General features: G+C 42.6%; 1 protein-coding gene across 1 annotated transcript in view; it reads left to right on the top strand.

Moving 5' to 3' along the window:
* The first annotated feature begins 1677 nt into the window (after positions 1-1677).
* The window catches only part of LOC136848540 (bis(5'-adenosyl)-triphosphatase enpp4-like), an 85770-nt gene continuing 65353 nt past the window's right edge, over positions 1678-22094 (top strand). Inside the window, exons 1-2 of the mRNA XM_067120813.1 lie at positions 1678-2096; positions 5508-5679. Of these exons, the coding sequence (XP_066976914.1) occupies positions 1873-2096; positions 5508-5679 (396 nt within the window). The 5' untranslated portion in view covers positions 1678-1872. The remainder of the gene's footprint in view (positions 2097-5507; positions 5680-22094) is intronic.

The raw sequence follows: 22094 nt of genomic DNA, 5'->3' as shown, positions 1-22094 counted from the left end.
GGATATTTTCTAACCCTATAACATACTCCTTCAAACTCGTTTCAGCTGCTTTGTAGTGACTTGTCACTTTCCTTTTGTTGAAATTTTTGTTCTTCCTACTGTGAGCCCAAAGGTGAATGGTTATCACACTGTGATCCGAGATGTCGACATTAGATTTATCTTCGTCTATCACCATTTTAAATATCACCTCTCTGACTAGTACATGATTCATTACTTTTGTTTTCTTTCCAAAATGTAGATCCCACATCCCTATGATCCCAGTTCAGTGAACTAAATCCGTAATTGTTCACCTAGATCATAATCAGTTCCCCATTTCTACCTTAGTACTGATATCCTAAAAGACACGTGTCCGTTAAAGTTCCTTAACGTCATTACTGCTTCTTTTTCTTTAGATTTCTCATTCATTTTTCACATTTGATCTGTCTTCTGTATTCATACTGAGAGGTATAACAGTATTATCTTGAAGGTGGCAGTGTAATCTAAATTTAACGTACATTATTTTCACACTTTTTGTCTCTATATTTCATATTTCGAAGCCATCACTATTCCTACAACGTATCAATTAAACCTCCCGCCCGCCGTTTTTTGTCTTTTATATCCCTCATTTTTACCTTTTTACTTTACTGTTACCCGATCTCGAAACTATTGTCCCTATCTTCTGATGTGTTTCTGTTTCGAAAAGGAAATTGTTTTTATTATCCAGTGTCTTTTCAATTTCCATCAGTTTATTGCTTCGTGAACTTTGCACATTTAGCTAATATAATTTTTTTATTTTCTTACTTAAGGCTATATGTATCTTTCCTAACAAACCTGTATTTTTATATTAGGTTTCCTTGATGCGTTCTTTTCAGAGCAGTCTCTTCAGTAGAGATTCGTTTATCCTTTTTGGGTTACCATGTTACGAGTGAGAGCTCTGATGAGAGTAAAAGTTAATTCATATTACAAAACCAACCTCATCTGATACCCTGTTACCAAAGGTCTTGTTGTTACAACTGACCTCAAAGATCTAGCCAGCTTAATCTAGAACAACTGCTTTAGATTATTTTTACTTTCCAATATTGATGTGTAGTGCTTGCTTATTCTGTTCAACTCATTCGTTTACGTTTTATGGAGTATATAGTTGTTTCATGTTTTGCTTTACTTGATTTCAAGCGAAATTTCGAACATTTCATTTGCTACCTTTTCTGTCCTAGCACACGTTTTTTTCTACATATTTATTTCTAAAAAATTATTATATTTTTCCCTTTGTAAGATGATGTCCACTACTTTCATTAACTTGCAAATAGTGCTGTCATTGATATGCTCTCAATGTTACGCATGTCTGACGTCCACGCCACTGTTATGAATTCGAGATCCGTTCGCTTTAATATTGAGTATTGACTTTTTAAGAAAACAGAAAAAGATCTTTAGTTAAATTTGGAATAATCATGAACAGTTATATATTTTGTGTAGTTTTCAACCTATATTTTTAAATATTTTACATGTAAACAGCCTTTCAGCACATGTTATAACCAGAGAATTTCATAAAAGCAGTATTCAGCTTGTATGAATACTATGAATATATAATGAGAAATTGTACAATGTATAGTACAGTACATACTAATGAATAATTCATCTTAATTATGAACATGTATGTCTTAAACTTACCGAAGGCTTACGTCACTTTCCCTTTCATAGATAATAAGTTTCACGTATAAGTACTGTAGTGAACAGTGCTGTATACACAGACACAGGTGTCACAGTTGGCCCGGAGTAGTGAGGACGCAGGTGCCAGCTGTCAAACTGTTAATCGAACAGTGTGTGCAGTTAGTGAAGACAATCCAAGTTAATTTTGATAAGTTAGCATACCTGAATGTTGTCAATTGAAACATTATGGCGTTGAACTGGTTGTGTTTTGTGCTCTTAACTATTGTATTACACAAAGGCTGTGTATCTGTAGCAGACAAACCAAAGACTGTTACTGGAAGTGATAAGGGTGGCCGCCACTTAATATTGGTGATATCACTGGATGGCTTCAGTCACCGCTACATCGAGAATTTCACGCTGGAAAATCTCTCTAGGATATACGCCAGGGGAAGTTACCCAGAGAGTTTCAGGTAAGACAAATGTGTTTCGAATGTTAATATTGTAAAATTCAGTTTCACCCTATAGCCATTGCTTTGAAGAGTGAAAGGTAGTTTTGAAAAATTTTGATAGTTTGATCAGGGTAGTTAGGAAATGCATCGTTTTTGAGTTGGCCCCCAAACATGGAGAATCCAGAGGTTATTGAGAAGGGTAATACTACAGAGAACGATGTCACATCGATGGTGAGGATGAGGCCAGGGGACCTAAGCTTCCCTGGTCAGGTCAGAGAACAGAGTCTGAAAAATACTTTTGACTATAATCTCATTCCAGAGTTGAATATGTGATTTTCCGATATTTAATATGGGTAATTCTAAGCCGGCTGTCCGATCTATGGCAATTGACGTTTTCATTTTACTTCCTTTAGAGGAATTTAGTAATATTTTGTCGGGCCGGCTGTAACTAAGCTGTCATTGACCTTTGAAGAGTACACGACTTGTATTACCTAACGGGGGTAGGTCTAAGCCGGCATTCCGAGCCCTCCACCTCCATAGCTAATACGGCAAAATTGTAACCAGTAAACCCCTAAAAATACCAACCTAACGTACCCTAGAGGTGTTTACTGGTTACAATTTTGCCGTATTAGTTATGGAGGGAGGTGGGGGCTTGTCGTGGAATGCCGGCTTAGACCTACCCCGAGGTACTTAAGTCGTGTAGTCTTCAAAGGTCAATTACGGTGCCGGCCGACAAAATATGACTTTAGATTCTTGTAAAGCAAGTAAAATAACATAGAAAAACGCCAATTGCCACAGTCTAGCTCACCGCGACAGCCGGCTTAGAATTACCTTAATATGTGCTATGATCATTTCTGATGTTCATTTCGGTAGCAAATTGTTGGAGATACTGGACCCAAATTGTGACCTGTGCCTACAAATAAGGGGATCCCTGTGGGAAACTAGGGGCTTTGGGTGGGGGAAAATACAAAGAGAGGGACTTAGGCTTACAAGGATGTATTTAATCTAACCTCTCCTAAGGCATTAGGTCCTTACCTGGCTGGGGTTGCGATCTAACCTAACCTTTAACTAAAATGCCAAGTCATTGCATAGTCAGGGGCTTTTGCCCCACCTGGACCCTCCCACCTAACCTATCTTACAACACTGTAAATTAAAACTGATGGGGTTGCAATCTCACTCAGTCACCCCTAACCAAATCTAACCTAAGATGGTATGTACTTACTTCAAGTGTTCAGTAAACCTTACTTTAATCAGAATCAGAACTTGCTGAACAAGGCCATCCTTGGTCACAATGCACCGGGACCAAAAATTCTAACTGGAAACCTACTTGAGGGAACGTCACAACACGAACAAAGTTTAGAAAAAGCCTAAGTGGGTAACAGCATTCATTGGTAAATATCTTGGAAATAGTAAATTTGCAATAGATTTTAGTGAGATTTTTATATTAGGCATATTAGCCCAAGGAGACTCAAGAACAAGGCTTAAATACTCTGGTAATGACAACTGGTATAAAAGTAAAATACTGTACTGTAATGCCATGAGCCTTAGGTTAGGTTAGGTTAGAAAGTATCCTCATTGAAAAATGTATTTGATCTGCTTTCAAGGAGACTGTGACCCATAGAATTAATGTGCACAACTCTGCCCTTTTCCCTAAAAACAGCTTCATTCACAAAAAAAAAAAAAAAAAAAAAAAAAATTGAAAATTAACAAATCACATAACCATTAGAAAAACCTCATTTTACTGTAAAATACAAGGTCATTCACTTAAACCTAACCTAACTTAGCTTAACGCTGTGCTGTGTCACTAACCGTCCGCAGGGAGCAGTATCCTTAATCAATCCTAGGGGAGGACATAACCATGTTCTAGTTTTACAAAAATGTTGTCAGTATACTTTTTACTTATTTGTTGGGTTCTTGCCCCACTCTTTATAGGCAATTGCTTAAGAATTTGGGTGAACTGAGGCAACAGAATCATTTGACATCAAAATTACTAGTGAACTGGATGTGCCAGAAGTACTGATGCTACTGTCCAAATTAATTACCAGTGCACTCAAAAACCCTCTTTCCTGTGGGTGCCTAAGAAAGCGGAAAGTATTCATAAAGGCTTAAAAATATACCGAAATTTCATGATTGAGGTCTGTTTTTAATTTTATAGGCTATGTAAGTTTTCAGATAAAACTGTTTCCATTACATTTTTATATTTGTAATATTTGTAAAGAAAAGAGCAAATTCTTTTTTAAGTCATCCTTTCCAACATACCGAGTCCAAAACCATGTGCTCTTCTCTTGAATTCACTGCTGTTGCTCACAGGAAAGATTTGTGATAATAATAATTTATTTTGCACTACAGATAGTATATCCTAGATATACTACTCAGAATGCACAAATAATTTGAAGTGAAATGTATGAGATTATATTAAAAAGTGGCAGGATGACTGTACATTTAAATATAGAACAAGATGAAATTTATGAAATTTACCAAAGTCTTGGGAAACTGTAGCAAAAACTTACTTGTTCTTACAGACACATACAAACCTTTTATATAGGAGTAATCCTCACCCTGAGCAGGAAATGATGGTTGGAGCATGGTAACAAGTTAGTTGATTGGAGGATACTTGTGGAGTAGGGGGGAGTTGAACAGGAGGAATACTTCTCACTCACCCCTCATCACCTAGTGCAGATGCCATGCTTTACTCTCCGCTAGGATGTCTGTCTACATCTCTTGCCAGGTTGTATAGGAGTTTCCCCAGCTCATTATCATGACAAGGGAATATGATATCTCTAGGAAGAGATTCAACTTTCCAGTCAGTTGTAGAGACTGTAGAGATGCTTAAGAAGTAAATCTCTTACATGAAAGGTGACAAATATCAAATTTTAATTCAATAAGGCAGAAGCAAATAAGGGCCATTTCATGCAGGTTAGCTGGATTCCTCCTGCTTGTACACCTACCTCCAGTTAACCACCTTGTTCCCAAGCTTCAATGACCGTTTTCAGTTCATGCCCTCAATGGCCGTTTCCTCTTCATGCCCAGGATACTCTTACATAAAAGATTTGTCTGTACAGTATACCTGGGAAAAATAAAAAAAAATACCTGTACTTCAAAATTGATTAGCCTATGGTGACCATCATTTCTATTTAAAATAGGTACTGGTACTGTATGCTGGGTATAGTACTGTAGGCAAAATTTTGTAAATAAAATATAGTGTATTTTTTAAACCTACAGTAGGACATAAAAATTACTACAGCATGCTTTCATACCATTTTAAAGCTTAATGACATATTTATCTCATTTTCTGTAAGTTTTTTCAGTAATATGTTTTAGGTCATATATTCTAAATTAACTAAATATTTTGACACATTCCTTTATACTGTATTTTGCTTTCATTAAAGACTTTATCCACTTTTATTTTCCATACTTTGTTTACAATTTCAGAAACCAGTTTGTGACAAAAACATATCCAAATCACTTCACTGTAGCAACTGGAGTGTATGAAGAGGTTCATGGTGTTGTAGGGAACACTGTTTTTGACCCTGTCTTACAGCAGAAGCTTGGAATAACAGATAAAGGGTTTTTTACTCAAAACCCAAGCATATATCCCATATGGGTAAGTGAAATGTATGTTTTTTCTGTGAAAGTGGTAGATTGCTGATACAGTAATGGTAATGAGAGGAAGAGAGAACCAGAATGTCTGATGTTAAGAAGAATTTTGTACTTAAGGCTAGTACTGTATGAGTACACTAAACACATGAAAAATCAGTCAGTCTCTCTCTCTCTCTCTCTCATTTTATGAGCAGCTCATTGCAGAAGAATGTAGGAATTTCATCTGCAATATACTAAATGTCTGTTGATGCAGTAGCTATTAATTTTGTAGAAAGTAAAATTAATTTTGAATAACTTTCACATAGAAAATTTTTCCATGTTTAAAATTTCATGTTCATGTAGTAAAATTAATATTGCAATACACTCCCTGAACACCTGAATTAGCCTTTAATCCCACTAGCCCGAACAACTCTCAACTACCCATCCCACTATAGTGGGAATTTTAACAGCCAGCGTTACCAACGCTGCAGGTAAAATCTTGTCACTTGAGCTACCATAACAAACGGTTGGCAACGCTGACACAGGCGTGTGCCGACACGCCCCATTTTCGGCAATTGCTTTTTGTTCGCGCTGCTGGAAGGTTGTTTCCTTCTGCATTGCGAGGTTTTAATCCTATTGCCCGACTTCTCTTTGTATTTTGGACTTGTGGTGAAGACCTGGATTGGATTTAACAGTTTTTCTCCTGGATTTTCTGGATATCTTCGATGTGGAACGTCTTTTGGATTTGGACTCGCTGGTTCCCGGTCTCGATTGTGCGTCACGGACTTTTCATCCTCTACTACCGTGCCATCGGCTTCGACGTCGGCCTCGACTGCCTACGACGGTGGACTCTGGCGCTCATCGCTTCTTCTTCCTGCAAAGACGGATGAGTACCTTGAGACACGATAGACGTTCCGTCAGGTATGTAGGAAGGTTAATTGTGATGTCAGACTCATTGTGATGAGTGTTCCCATTGGAAGGCACAAGAGAGGGATGATTACATTCGTCATCGCAAGTCTTTGGCTCGTAACGGCGGCAGACGTCGGTCAGATTCTCGTTGCCTCAGTGTCTCAGACTTCTGCTACACATCAGTTGATGGATTTAACGAGTTCAATGGTAGTCAAACAGATAGATGATAGGATTGCAATTAGTAAGGAAAATTCAATAGCTAGTCTTCAACATTTCTCAGATAGGGATAATAGTAGTATTAGGATGTCTAATTCTTCTTCCTTTTCAGCTCCCCTGCCTGTTCCAGAACCAGCCCTAACGGGTGCTGAGGGTAATGGCAGAACCGCAAGCCTCCGAGTGGGTAGGGTCTGCCGGCCCCCTCGGTGCGGAGGAGGCAGTGAAGGATTCCCACCCCCTTGTAATATTGATAAATGTAATGTTGATAATGTTAGGATCAAGATCTAGGTGTGATAAAAGAGGATAGGTTTGGTAGTGAGGAGAAGGTTTTAACGGTGCAGTGTCGTTCTCCTGAATGGGTTCTGGTTTCGGGTTCGAGTGGTTTTTGTTGTGCTCTGACAAGAGTTTCTCCATCTCTTCTTTCGACCTGGCTCAGTCTCAAGTCAATGTTTCAGTTACGTGGGGCAGAATCCTTCTGCTTTCGCTTCTAACTCACTTCCTACTGTTTTTTAAATCTACTGTAGTTTCCCCCTTCCCTGTATTTTCTACTCCTCCATTTAGTAAGGCAGATTATGGTGTCCTTTCGGCTTCTAAAGTAATTTGCGGGACCTGCAATTGGCTGTGGCGGGTTATAAGACGGATGGCGGGGTTTTTTCGACGGGTATAGACTGTTGGCGAGAGGATATATTTTTTTCTCGAATGTTTTCTCTAACATTAGAGAGTATGTGTCACAGTAGTGTCCAGAATTCATGTCGGATATGTTTTCAGGATTATTTAGGGAGGCCAGATTCGGTGTGCCTTCTTTCCTTTTTGTTCTAAGTTTTTTATTATCTGTCGCTTCATCTCCTGCTCCCACATTCTCTGTTACCCCCCTTTTCAGTCTCCTCTTTGGCCCTTTCTTCTTCTGCTCCGGTCTTTCCTGCGGCTTCCACATCTTCCGTTTTCCCTCTTCCTTCAATTTTGGTTTTCCTCCTCTCAGGTAACTTTTTTATGCATCTGCTATTCCTATGCCTCCTGCCTTTTCCTTCCTTAGTACAGTCTTCTCCGGTAGGAGGAGCTTCCGGACAGGCGAAGACCCTGTTTTGGCAGATTTTGGCCGCAGGGGTCTCTTGTTCCATCCCTTCGGGTATGCGCAACCCCTTGCTTCCGCTTCATGCGGCTGTCCAGATAGCATCAGGTATTTCACAGGGTCTTCCCGTCGATTCCAGTTCGGGTTTGTGTTCCGCGGTTTTGTCAGAGCATGCGGTACCTTCTTCGAGCGGTCCGCAGCTTTCATCGCCTGCATTTTCCATGGCAGTAACTCAGGCTAGCTTCTACCTCTTTCATTCTCTCTCCTTCATCTTCTTCCGTCCCTCTACAGCGGTTTCGTTTGTGCATCCTCCCCCAAGATTTAACAATGTTGGTTTGGCTACTCTCACTCGTCTTTCCCTTGGTAATAATGGGGAATCGGCTCCGGGTTTTTATTGGTTCAGCCTTCTCTTCCTGGCAGGTCCAACAATACGGATTCAGCTCCGGGTACCCGATTAGGTGCAGGTGCGCAGCATTCTGGTTAGGTTGGTCCGATTGCGGACTCTTCATCGTTGTCCAGGGCTTCGTCCAGTGCCTCTTCCTTTGTCGGTCTTAGACTGTTCGGACATTGCGGAACAGGATTCTTATCCATAGGTGCAGGAGATTCTGGCGGACTTAGAATGTCCTCTTGCCAGCAGTACGATTACGGACACAGGCTTGAGTATGTTACTTCATCGTACCCTCAAGCAAGAGCTCCGGACCTCCCGATTTTGAGGTTTTTATGACACTAAACCAGCTCCTGCCTCTTCTTCGTGTTGGCTGCTTTGGTTCAATCGGGTTAGCCAGGCTTTCGAGGAGGCGGGTGTTCACTTAGCACATCGATAGTTGCTTCTAATAGACAGCACTCTTCTCTTCTCTCTCCGAGTAGGACGACTTACGCAGTTTGAGGTAATCCTTCGGCAGGTGTCAGGTTGCCCCTCAACGAATCGGTTGAGGCATTCCTGTTTAAGTCACCGGCGTCGTTTCAGCTCGTAGGGACTTCTCTTAGGGAGCAGGTGCTTGGGGGTATGTGTTGCGCAATCAGACTGAGGCTCTTGCGCATTCTTTCTGGATGCGGTTCAAGTTATTATAATGTGGGTTCTAAACAGTGACGGCCATGTCCCTTCGGATCCGTGGCTGTTGGCAGCCTAATTATTTATCTCGAGGGGTTTGGCTCACCAGGCGAAAGCTTTGGCTTCGTCTACGACGTTTGGAGCAGGAAAGTCGATATTTCTATCTTGGTCATCTTCCCCCTCAGTATCCGGACGTTCATAAGAGGGATTGCTTAGAACACCATTAGCCTTAGCTAATTCTTGTTCAAGGATGATGACGTAGACAGTATGACGAACATGGTTTCTTCTAACTCATGTCTCCGGTGTCGGCAATTATGCATCGTCGAGGATACAGTGTTGAAGTATCTAGACGATACAGAGCGTTGAAGTATCTAGACGATACAGAGCATTGAAGTATCTAGACGATACAGAGCGTTGAAGTATCTAGACGATACAGAGCGTTGAAGTATCTAGACGATACAGAGTGTTGAAGTATCTAGACGATCATTTAACTGGCCTCTCCAGAGGAGCTAGTAAGAGCGAGGGAATTCTATGGAATTCTTAACATATTCAGGTAAGTGGATTCTCTCTCTTCCTCTGAGGGTTGTCACAACCCTAGAGAGAGTCCAATCGGTCCTTCACAGATAGAAGGGTTCCCGTCCAACAGGGAACAGCCATTACCAGCTTGGAGAAGCTTCTTAGGGAGAATCTCTCTCTCTCTCTCTCTCTCTCTCTCTCTCTCTCTCTCTCTCTCTCTCTCTCTCTCTCTCTCTCTCTCTCTCTCTCTCTTAATTCCAGGGTCTTGTGTCCGAATGCGCTCTCTCTTCAGGATGTCTCAGGAATCGCTGGGACTTCCACAACGAGAACGCTGTTATAGTCGGGAGAGATTCTTGCCTGTTGGATCGTTTGTGGTAGTCAGAAATGCATCTGACAGGGGAAAATCTATTGACTCCCCTCTTCCTGATGTTCATCTGTACACAGATGCCTGAGATCAAGGTTGGGAATCAACCTTGGAGGAATCCAGGCCTCGGAACGAGAGTAGTCAATAAATCTTCGGGAAAATCAGTGCTGTAAAGGAAGCCCTCAGTTGTTCTCAGTCTTAGTGTGCTACAGAGTAGTGGCTATGTTTAGCGACAGTTTAATTGCCGTGTCGTATCTGAAGAACTCGGAGGGGAACAGGCTCACAGAACTCAATACTATACTATAGCACATAGTCCTGAGAGGGTGCGAAGAACGAAAGTGTCTCTTCTTCCCCAATTTATATCGGGAGTCTCAAAGTATGGGCAGATTCGCTATTATGGGCAGATTCGCTAGATCGCTCTCGTTCAGGTATTGGGGGGGAGAGTGGACTTTGACTCTGGAAGTAATATGTCAAGTTCTCCGGAAGTGACCAACAACTGTCGACTGATTCGCAACATGATTAAACCATCGTCTTCCGGATTATTTCTCTAAGGGTATTCCCATTTCAATAGTCACCAAGGTGACGTTACAAGGTGGAATCACATGCAAGTGTACGCCTTTCCTCCATCCGGTCTCATTAATCAAGTAATAGGGAAATTACGGGAGAGTTTCAAGATGATCTGGACTCTAATAGCTCGCCATAACACGCTTGGTTTCCGGAACTCCTAGAGCTCCCTACGGAAGTTCCGTTGTCCCTACCAATGCGAAACTACTACTACTCAGACGACCGCATTCTTTGTGTTATTTTCCAAACCCTCGCGTGCTGGACCTAGTTGCAAGGCAACTGTAGAGAGAGCCGCTAAACAGTCCAGACTCCCTAAAACTGTGCCTAAATAGTTTTCTTTTAGATTAAGTCAACCCGTAAGCCTTACCAGGTTCAGCTAGAATGGTATAGAAGTTAGTGTCGTAAGGAAGGTCATTCCATCTCTTGACCTTCCATAGCCAAAATAGCGGATTTTCCTTTATTCCTCCAGAAAATCAAGAGTTTCATATTCAGCCATTGCTGACTACCGCTCAACGATTAGCGGTATATTTAGTTTCCACATTCCTGAAGTTTCAAGTAGTAAGATAATCATTGATTAAGTTCTTGTAAGATTGAACGTCCTGTTTTTGCCGACTCGGGCACCCTTATTGGGACTTATTGGAAGTATTTCAATATTTATCTTGCTTTCCCCTGCCTTTGAACCTATTGAAACCATAACGTTAAGACACTGAGAAGTTGCCTTTTCTTACGGCTTTAGCTTCAGTTAAAGGGTTGGGTGAGCTTCAGGCAGTTTCTAGGTTGGGTTCCTGTGCGAGAATGATACATATTTGTCTGTCTTCCGGAATTTGGCGGCAACGACAGAGTCGGAGGTTAAAACTCTGCCTCGTTCGTTTAAAGTTTATCTGCCAGTGTTCATTACTGGTGATCCAGCGGAGATACCTTTATGTCCGGGGGGACCATTAAAGTCTATTTATCAAGGGTTGCGAAACTCCTTCCGCTTCCGCACACACTTGTGTCTCCTCGAATCCTTCCCGTCAGAGAGTGTGATTAGTTTCTTTCGGAGGGTTTCTCAGGGTTGTTCTTCGTCGTCTTCAGCTTTGTATTTTCCCGACCGCACAGTATTTGGAATATGTCCAGTTCATCTTCCTTTTCCCAGGAATTATTTACTGCCGTCTATTCTGGAAGCAGCTACTTGGAAGTCCGTCTCAGTGTTTACTCATTTTACTTAGTGATGTTCGATTCGCCTCTCAGTGTTTAGCAGCGAAGTCTATTATGTAGGGTGCGTTCATTTAGCTGAGGGGGTATTAACGCGGAGGTTCGGAGGGTTATTCTCTTAAGGGGGGGTTTACACGATCAACGGTTCGTCGAACGTGGTTCGCAGACCTGTGTTTAAAGTGATGTTTGAACGTGTGAATCGGGTATTTGGTTGTCGAACGGTTTGAAGAAAGTCTGTTCGAGCCTGACTTTGTGGGCAGGGCTTCATTGTCCACAAACCGTTTGAATGTGAGAACGCGCGTCGAACATCAAACTTCAGTTTATAGTTGTAGTAGTAACAACAGTAGCAACACCAATGACTCCGAGATCATGAGATGTTGCACTATTTTGCTCGTGTAGCGGCGAAGTCTGTTATCTAAGGTGCGTTCATTAAGCTGAGGTGGTATTCGCTTAGTGCGGAGGGTTATTCTCTTAGGCCACGTTAGCGGTGAAGTCTATTTTCTAGGGGCGTTTATTTAGCTGATGCGGTAGTCGCATAGTGAAGAGATTCTTAGGTTAACCAGATAGAGGAATTCCTTTTAGTCTTTAGAATTCTTAGGCAACAGTGATAATATAATCACATGAACTTAGGTTTAGTACGTTTTAAGTATCTTAGTCTTTGATAGTTTCCCTACGAGAGTCCAAGGGGGTACTCTAGTAGGCTAGGCTATTTCGTCGGCACCAAGATACTTCTTCGCTCGTCGATTGTCGGACCTTATCCGGAGGATCAGCGGCTCGGCACACTGCTTCATTTCCCTCCATACATGAGAGGCTATGAATAGCCACATGGGAGGTCACAGTACTCCTCCATACATGAGAGGTTCTGAAGAACCACATGGGAGGTCGAAGGACTGAGACAGTACGGACCTGACGGGCGATCAAAGTACTTAACATCATGTCTCATCACCAAAAGCAACGATTGATAAGGTGAGTGTTTAACTAGATAGGTATCCTAGCAGAGAGTACTGACCTGACTCGATCAAAGTACTCTCCAACAGGTCTCTTCACTGAAACCATTGATTGATATGGTGAGTGTTTGGCTAAATGGATATCTTATGCAGAGCAGATTGGTGAGCTACCATCTCTGCGATTGTCAAAGGGGCGTGCAATAGAATTGATCCCTCCTCCTCTAAATGTTGTTAATCGGGCTAATTCAGGTGTTCAGGGAGTGTATTGCAATATGAAGTTTTCATAATAAAACTAATATTGTAATACTTACCTGAACACCTGAATGATTCCCACCCTCCTTCCCCACATCAATTTTGACCTTGAATAAAGCAATTGACGAAAATGGGGCGTGTCGGCACATGCCTGTGTCAGCGTTGCCAACCGTTTGTTATGGTAGCTCAAGTGACAAGATTTTACCTGCAGCGTTGGTAACGCTGGCTGTTAAAATTCCCACTATAGTGGGATGGGTAGTTGAGAGTTGTTCGGGCTAGTGGGATTAAGGGCTAATTCAGGTGTTCAGGTAAGTATTACAATATTAGTTTTATTATGAAAACTTCATTTTTATATAAGTAACTTACCAAGTAATTACTCTGATATTAGTTCCTACTTTTCACGGTAGCTTAAGTTTGAAAATTTCGCGGTGGCACTCATATTGTTTTGGTTTAGGTAACACACCCCACCCACTTTCGGGGAAGAATAGGTACAAGCGGCTCAGGTATTCAGTTCGTTCCTGCCACTTGTCGACTGAACATCGGTTGCTGGGTATCTTGTTTTGATTTGTTTTCACCGGCTGTTTCCGGACATCGCCGAATTTGGTGAAGTACATGTAGTTTTTGGTAGAGCTAATCAGCTTTTTTCCTTAGTTGTGACTGGATATGTCAGACTCGACTGCTCACAGTATTAGGTATTGCAGCAAGGGCTGCAAGACAAGACTGACATCTGCTAAGTATGACACTCATACTATCTGCACCTCTTGTAGAGGGCAAATTTGTTCCCCTGACATTAATTGTGATGAGTGTAAGGAGTGGGATCATGAGGTTCTTTTGACCCCTATGACAGTTTTTTTTCCTCCCTATTCCAAGCCCTCTATCTTTATCTGTAACTCCTTTATCCCTATCTTCTGAGCCCAGTGCCTTCGCCAGCCTTGAAGACTGAATGGATAAGAAATTTAGCGTTATGGTAAATACCATAATCCAATTGGGCTCTTCCGTTGAGATCTTGATGAATCAGTAGAGTGCAAAAAGTGTCGTGTCAGTGGAGGTGGCTACTTGTCCTGCCGACGCTCCTAGACCTAGGTCCCTGTCAAACTCCCCTAAACCTGGGAGGAGGCAAACTGAACGTCCAAGGGAGGTCAGTGGGGTTTGCCCATGGGTAGTTGCCCCCTCAATCGTGTCCCACCGATGCTCTTTGACCTAGGTCCCTGTCAGACTTCCCTAAACCTGGGAGGAGGCAAACTGAATGTCCAAGAGAGGTCAGTGGGGTTTGCCCGCAGGTAGTTTCCCCCTCAACCGAGCCTGTTGACTGTTCCCAGGACTCACCAGACGGCCATTGGAAAGGCATCTGAGTGGATGTGCACACTTTACTGTCGAGTGGTTCTGGTTCCAGCGTGGATAGGAGGCTCAGTCGGCGCTTTTCCAACATTTCCAGACTGTCAAAAAGGTTGGCAGCTCCTGAATGCGTTCCTCCGCTCCCTTGTAAGTGTTCCAGGGATCTGGTTTGTAGTCCTGAACCTTCTTGTAGCTTCTGGGACCAAGAAGATGCCCTCATGTCTCCTGAGTTGTTTATACCGCAACGCTTGTCTAACAAGAGCACTGATCGGGCAGTGTCAGCCAGCGCCCGGTAGGGGTTCAGTGTTAGCCGAGCGCACAGTGAGGGTAGACAGCATTGCGGTTGATCGTTTGTCTGGTGCCAGTTGTTGATACTACCGTGGATTTTGAACATTCATTAGCAGTCGAACTCCCAGTGACGTACATTGGGTGAGTGGATTTTGAGCACCCGAGTGGAGGTGAGCACACTGTCCGAGCCAATCGCTCTGACCATCGTTTGGCCCCAGATTGTCATACATCTCCTGTGAAGCCTCGCCAACTCACCACCTCATTTGGTGCCACATCCTGACAAGCGTTTAACATCTCATACCACTACTGCTGATCGTCCAACACAGCCTGTTTCGACTAGTGTCAGCGTTCTGGTGGCGCAAGACTCCTTTCTGAAACCGATTCATTGTTGTCCCAATAACATCTTGAGCCTTTTAAAGAAGCCTTCGACTACAGTTCAAGAACAAAAGGACTTAGCTTCTTTGATCTTGTCCTTTGGCCAAGATAGGCTTTTCGTCAACGGAGTTGAATCATTTAGTGAGACTTATTCAAAGTCTTTGAAATATTCAGCTTCCTTGATTGGACAGTAGGAGCTTTGACAAAGAAGACTGAAGATTGCACAGCTCTACTGCACAATTTTACTGCAGACTGGCTAGGAGTTTTATCCTGTGCGGACAAGGCGGTTCGTGATGGATCGGAAGAATTGGCTGCTCTCTTTGCCTTAGGCATTATTGAAGAAGAGAGAGCTGGGGTGTTCGTTTGTCACTAAAGGAGTCACTCCTCAGAAATTGTCTCTGCTCTTCGCCCCGTTGGACCGAGGTAGTCTGTTTCCCAGGGCTACTTTGGAGCGTGTAGTTTTGGAGCTTCAGAAGAAGACTACCCATGACTTGCTAATGCAGTCCATTAAACACCCAAAGCAGCTGATTGGACACCTGCGGTACCCATTAGTGTAAGGGTGGCCTCTCCTTTGCAACAGTGGCCTTTTCTTGGCGGCAGAGCAGGGTATCAGTCCCGACCACGTACCAAGCCCCGTGCGGTGTGCACGATCATCAAGTCATCTACCAGACTCTCTTCTAGCAAGTGAGGATCTGGTCCTCCATGTGCCGGTGGGAGCAAGACTTCTCCATTTTTGGAGGAAATGGGAAGTCAAGAGTGCAAAACCATGGGTGATAGAAGTTTTGAGAGAGGGGTACTCAGTCCCATTCAACGCAAAGCCCCCATTGGCGTTGGCGCCCATCAACTTAACAGCCTGCTCCATAGGCTCACAGAGGTTTTTGGCCCTGTCAAAGAAGGTTACTTCTCTGCTCAAAAAAGGGGCTATAGAAATTGTGAAAGACGTGAACTCGAAGGGGTTTTACAACCGTCTCTTCATCGTACCCAAGTCATCGGGAGGGTGGAGACCTGTCTTGGACTTACGTGCTCTGAATTTTTCGTAAAGACCACGAAATTCAGGATGGAAGCCAATCAGTCAGTGATGTCCTCCATTCATCAAGGGGATTGGATGGCTACGATAGACATAGAGGATGCATACTTTCACATTCCAGTACACCCGGAATCCAGAAAGTACTTGAGATTCGTGTTCCAGGGCAGGATCTAACAATTTCGAGCCTTCTGTTTCAGTCTTTCAGCAGCCCCACAGGTCTTCACCAGGGTTCTCGCCCCAGTAGTAAAGTGGCTACATTTAATGGGCATCAATATATGCCTGTATCTCAACGACTGGCTTCTACGCTCTGTTGAGAAGCCATTGCATGGAGGATTTACAGAAGACGCTCTCCTTTGTCCAGGATCTGGGCCTTCTGATCAACTTTTCCAAGTCACAACTAGTCCCGACTCATTCGATTGTCTACTTAGGGATGATGATCGACTCTCAGATTTTTCAGGCTTTTCCGTCACAGAGAAGAATTTTTTCCTGCCTGCAGACAATTCAGAAATTTCTAGTTCTTCCTTCCTGCTCAGCCAAAGAGTGGATGAGCCTCATGGGCACTCTTTCGTCCATAGAGAAGTTTGTGCCATTCGGGAGCCTGTACTCGAGACCCCTGGCACAGGGAGATGTCTCCGGACTCATTTGTCTTCCCCATTATTCCTGAAATCAAGGAGGACCTTTGGTGGTGGCTGGGAGAAGAGAGATTCCTGGTAGGGAAGTCTTATTCCCTCTGAACCCAAGCCTAACCTTGTTCTCAGACACTTCAGACCTGGGATGGGGAGCTCATTTACAGGACTTGGAAATTGCAGGGACGTGGTCACAAGAAGAAAGATTGCTCCACATCAATGTAAAAGAGCTGAAAGCGATACATCTGGCTCTTCAGCATTTTGCTTTGGTGACACACAACAAAAATAATTGCAGTCCACTCAGACAACACGGCGGCACTGGCCTACATAAAGAACCCACCCCCTCTAATGGACATTATGCATGAATGAATTTAATACCTGAGCCGGTTGTACCATTCTTCCCCGAAAGTGGGCGGGGTCTGTTACCTACACCAAAACAATATGAGCGCTACTGTGAAATTTTAAAAGTTAAGCTGCCACAAAAAGTAGGGACTAATAGCAGTGTAATTACTTGGTAAGTACAGTATATGTAAGATTTTATTTTATTATAAAAATGTCATATTTTACACACTTTCTCTTGGAATACTTACTGGAGTCAGGAAGATCAGAAGACAAGTAAGGGATTTTTCAGAAAAAGTTGTCATGTGCAGTGACAGAAGGGCCACAGTTAGAGGGGTACTGGTGGTTGCCCATCAGAACAGATATGGTTGGTTTTGAGGATTTAATAGGAAAATGAAGTTCTCATAATAAAACTAATATTGTAATACTTACCTGAACACCTGAATTAGCCCTGGTTACCCACCAGCCCAAACTACATCCCTGTAACCTTTACCCATTAATTGGGTAATTAACTGTCAGCATTACCAACATTTAAGAAAATCTTGTCAAAATGAGTTACCTGAAACACCGTTGGCAATGCTGCTGCAAGTCCCAGCCGAGCGAAGCCAGATTCCCCAATTGCGTAATTCACTAATCAAATTGAAGTGGGGAGGGTGGAAATCATTTAGGTGTTCAGATAAGTATTACAATATTAGTTTTATTATGAAAACTTCATATTGCAATACACTCCCTGAACATCTGAATTAGCCCGATTAACAAAATTTTAAGGAGGTGGGATCAATCTAATTTCAGCCTGACCTGCCAAACGGGAAGGCAGGTAACTCATTATTCACCTACTCTGCCTACATGCATGTATCCTCACCTGGTTAACCACTCAGCAGGAGAGGATGCCTGTAGAGAGAGTACCCTCAATGTCAGCCTCAAGTCTCGGCACTGTCTGAGTCGAGCTACCTCTCGTGCTATTCAAACCTCCTCATGGGTAGAGTAGCAAAAAACTAACCTACCATGTGGCTAATCACAGCCTCCCATAAGTAGCAGAGAATGACGAACCTCCCATGTGGCTAATCAAAGCACTCTCATGTATGGAGGGGGGTACGATGAACCTCCCATGTGGCTAATCAAAGCACTCTCATGTATGGAGGGGTACGATGAACCTCCCATGTGGCTATTATAGCCTCGCATGTATGGAGGAGAAGTTGAATGTGCAGTCTCTTCGGGTTCTTTGCTGTATGTTGTAGCCAACATCTGTGCAGAAGGGGGGTTTTGGAGAAAAGATCCTATCAACCTGGCTCAGCTTAGTTTCATCATGCTAATGTCCTGCCTAATGCTCCTCTTATGGATCCTGATCAATGGAGAATTCCAAATTCCTAGACTGGCTTGAATACCTAACCCCCACCTTATCATGCATTTACAAGATCGTGTTGGCTGCCACGAAAGGAGCCAGCGAGTAACCCTTCTCTGACGAAAATTGGATGTCCCTGAGGTAAAAAGTAGTGAAGACCGACACCGACTTCCAAGTGGCCGCTTCTAAAATCGCTGACACCGAATAATTTCTAAGGAAGGCCGAAGATGTTGCCATTCTAATACTATGTGCCCTCGGATGCACAAATGAAGTCGAAGGTTCCGAAGTTGATGAAGAGCCTTCCGATGCTTGCTGGATGACCTCCCGAAGAAAGAAACTGATTGCCTTCTTGGAGATCGAACACAAAGGGCAGTTAGGAAAAATGAATAACGTTCTCGGGCGGGGCAAAAGTTTCTTGGTCCGAGACAGATAGACTTTTAAAGCCCTAACTGGACATATTAGCATCTTGGAAATGTCACCTCCTACAAAGTCTTCTAAGGATGCAACCTTGAATGCCCTTAGCAAAGGATTTGTTTCAGATTCGGACTTTGCCACGAATTCCAGTAGGTAAGAAAGAAAAATATCTTTCCCTGAGAAGGAGACTGTCCTGGATATCGCCTGAATTTCTCCAATTCTCTAGGCCTTAGCCAGCCCAATTAAAAATAGAACTTTCTTAGCAAATTGCCTTAGGGGCAGAGACTCTAAAGGTTTGAAGGCTGCCGATCTTAAGAAATTCAACACCACTGCTAAATCCCACGAGGGGGCCCGAAATGGAAGAATTGGGTGCTCTATTTTAAAAGATCTTAACAGATAATGAAGAATCTTGCTGGTTGAGAGTTCCGGAAGGTGAAAGCGGAACGTACTGCTCAGCATTGACCTGTACCCAGCAATTGTAGAGTAAGAAAGCCTCTTGTCTCTCCTTAAAAATAGTAGGAAGTCTGCTACTGACTGGTGCGAAATACAATGCCCTTGTTTTTGGCACCATCCACGATACATTGCCCACCTGGCCTGGTATAACTTCCTGGGTGAACTCCTTAAGCAGAAAGATAATGGTCAAGCCACTGCTTTAGAGAGTCTCGCATGACGGGCTGCTCACTGGACAGTCTCCACACAGCTAGCTTTGGCACGCGGAGGTTCTGGTGGAAGTAGTGGAAGTGAGGCTGTTTGAGTAAATCTCTCCTCTCCGGGAGGAATACCGGAACTTCCATCAACAGGTTCAGGAGGTCCGGAAACCAAGGTCTCTGGGGGAAGAATGGGCAAACCAAGGTCATTTGAGTGTTCTTGCAGTTCCTGAGTTTTGCTAGGGCTTCCTGTATCATCCCAAAGGGAGGAAATGCATAAACTTGTAAGTTGTCCCATGAATGCAACACTGCGTCTGTCCCGCAGAACATGGGATCCGCTACTGGAGAGAAATAGACTGGAAGGCGATGGTTCATCCTGGTGGTGAATAGGTCTACCGTTGCTGGCCATCTCTTGAGCAGCAATTGCATCTGGTCTTGCACTAATGTCCATTCCCCTCCGAGAACTTCCTGTGACCGACTTAGAGTGTCCGCCAAGGCATTAAGCTTTCCCAACACGAATTGGGAAATGAGCGAAACTGTGCGTTCTTCGCACCAACGGAGAACTCTCTGTGCTACATCATTCAACACCTGTGATCTTGTTCCCCACTCCTTTTTGAGATACGATACTGCTGTAACATTGTCGCAGAACAACGCCATAGTCTTGTTGCTTACCTGTTCTGCAAAACAACTTAAAGCCTCCTTGACCACTCTTAATTCCCTATAATTTATGGACTCCTCCCGATCCAGATTCCTCCAAAGGCCCTGAGCCTGAGATCCCTCCAGGGTAGCACCCCAACCCTGATCTTAGGCATTTGTGTACAGATGTACAGTCACTCAATAATGTTTTGCAACATGTTCCAGAAGTTTTCGTTCACCTAACAGTAATTTGTTCTTTTGATATTTACAAGGAAATGTAATTTTCTTATTCGATTTTGTTATTAATCATACGGTTAACAATATAAAAAGAATGGTGAGTGAAAAATTCATATTACGAAAAATGACGAAACATTTTGAAAAATTTCACTTCAGATGATTGGGCAAAAGAGTCAAAGAAGAAACTATATTTCGAATCCAGATAAAAGCTCATTGACTAATAAAATAATATTGAATAACCATCAATGAAATTATATATAAATAAAGAAAGAAAGAATTCAACCATTATCGTTGTCACAAACAAAAAAGAAAAAATCTCATAACGTCATTATGTTATCGTGTGACTCCACATTCGGGCAGGAAAAGTTTAAACTGTCTCGTCACTAGCACCGATAAGATGGGCAACAGACTAAGCGGCACCACAATCATTAGCTTGCATAAGACTAATGTTTCTATCGTAGATATTGCTCGCCAGCTTAGCGTAAATAAAACAACCATGTATAGAGGGATACAACAACAGAAAGAACGAGGAAACATGATAAATTCATTGTAAAAACTGGAGGACAACCCCATTGTTGCACTAGTGTTGATCATCATCGGATGATCACTGAAGGAGCTCCGCCTTACTCCCCTGACAACCGATGTTGCTATAAAGAGAACATTACGCTCTCCCTTCAAGTTGCTGCTCAAACCATCCGTAACAGGCTACATGAGACCAAGATATTATTTCATCATACTCCTGCCAAGAAACACTTCATATCAGCGAAACACAAAGAATAGAGGCTAGGGTTTGCGTTATAATATAATCCAGCGGCCGATGACTTCTGTACGAGTCATCTTTTGCGATGAGGAGGAGACATTCTCCACTGATGAGCATAGTAGTCTTCTTCACTGCTGGCATCTAGTATTAACTAAATTAATGTTGAACTTCTAGCTAATTTTAATTCTTTAGAAACTTAGATAATAAGAAATACAACAATAGGTGTTATATATTCAGTTAACTTCATAAGAGGCATCAAAGTGATAGGCCTAAGTAGCAATGAAAGAAACGAGAAATTACACATGATAACGGCATTATATATATATATATATATATATATATATACTGTATGTATGTATGTATGTGTGTGTGCGATTATATTCTATGTATTACAAAAATAGACTTGAAATCTGTTAGTCTAGTTCAGTATATTTTATATTAAGTTTCACTAGTTCACAATATACATAGGATTAGTCATTCAAATATTTAATTAATAATAATGTGAAGGAAATCTTTACAAAAGTCGTATTTGTTGATGTCAATAAGAGTAATAGTTCAACTTGTAACAGTCGTAGGCCTATGTCTACAAAGTTCACACATATGAAGGAGATAAAACAACGATAGTGATGGCAATTGGAGATGAAAATATTAAAACATAAGAACAGCGATGACCTCTGAAGTATTATAGTAACATCCTTTAATTAAGTAAAATATGACGACAGTAAGCAGTATCAGAAAAAGCCCTGTTTAAGGGAAACTGCAGGTAATTTCTCGGACCCACCACTAGTATTCCGTTGTTTGATGCGCTTACAACTGAGTTGCTAAATAGCGCCAGATGTCGCTATTATAAGCTGTTGTCCGAAAAGTTTTGAAGCATGTTGCAAAACTTTTTTGAGTGATTGTACATCTGGAAGGGGAAAGTCCAATCTTACACCGGTGGTCAGATGATGTTCTTCTGACCACCACTGAAGATCCTTCAGGCAAGAATCGTCCCAGATTATTGACGCATTCTCTTCTCGAAAGTCCCAGCAGTTCCTGAGAAACGCCTACAGAGAACGCATCCGGAGACGAGACCCTGGAACAAGAAGGGATAGGGAGGCCATCTGGCCCAGCAGGCTTTTCCATAAGCTCACAGGTTGAACTTTGTTTGACATGAAAGTTTCCAGCTGGCTTAAAATCGGCAGAACCCGCTTCTCTGTCAGGAAAGCCCTCAAAAGACGCGTCTGAATCGTCATTCCCAGGTATGTCTTTACTTGAGTTGGAAACACAGAACTCTTGTCGAAACTGATTCTTATGCCTAACTTCTGGCATAAGTTCAAAAGAAAATTCCTT

Source organism: Macrobrachium rosenbergii, chromosome 2 (genome assembly GCF_040412425.1).
Source record: "Macrobrachium rosenbergii isolate ZJJX-2024 chromosome 2, ASM4041242v1, whole genome shotgun sequence".
In the NCBI taxonomy this organism is placed as follows: Eukaryota; Metazoa; Arthropoda; class Malacostraca; order Decapoda; family Palaemonidae; genus Macrobrachium; species Macrobrachium rosenbergii.
Note: the sequence above shows the minus strand (reverse complement) of the source record. Positions and strands in the feature narration are given on the sequence as shown.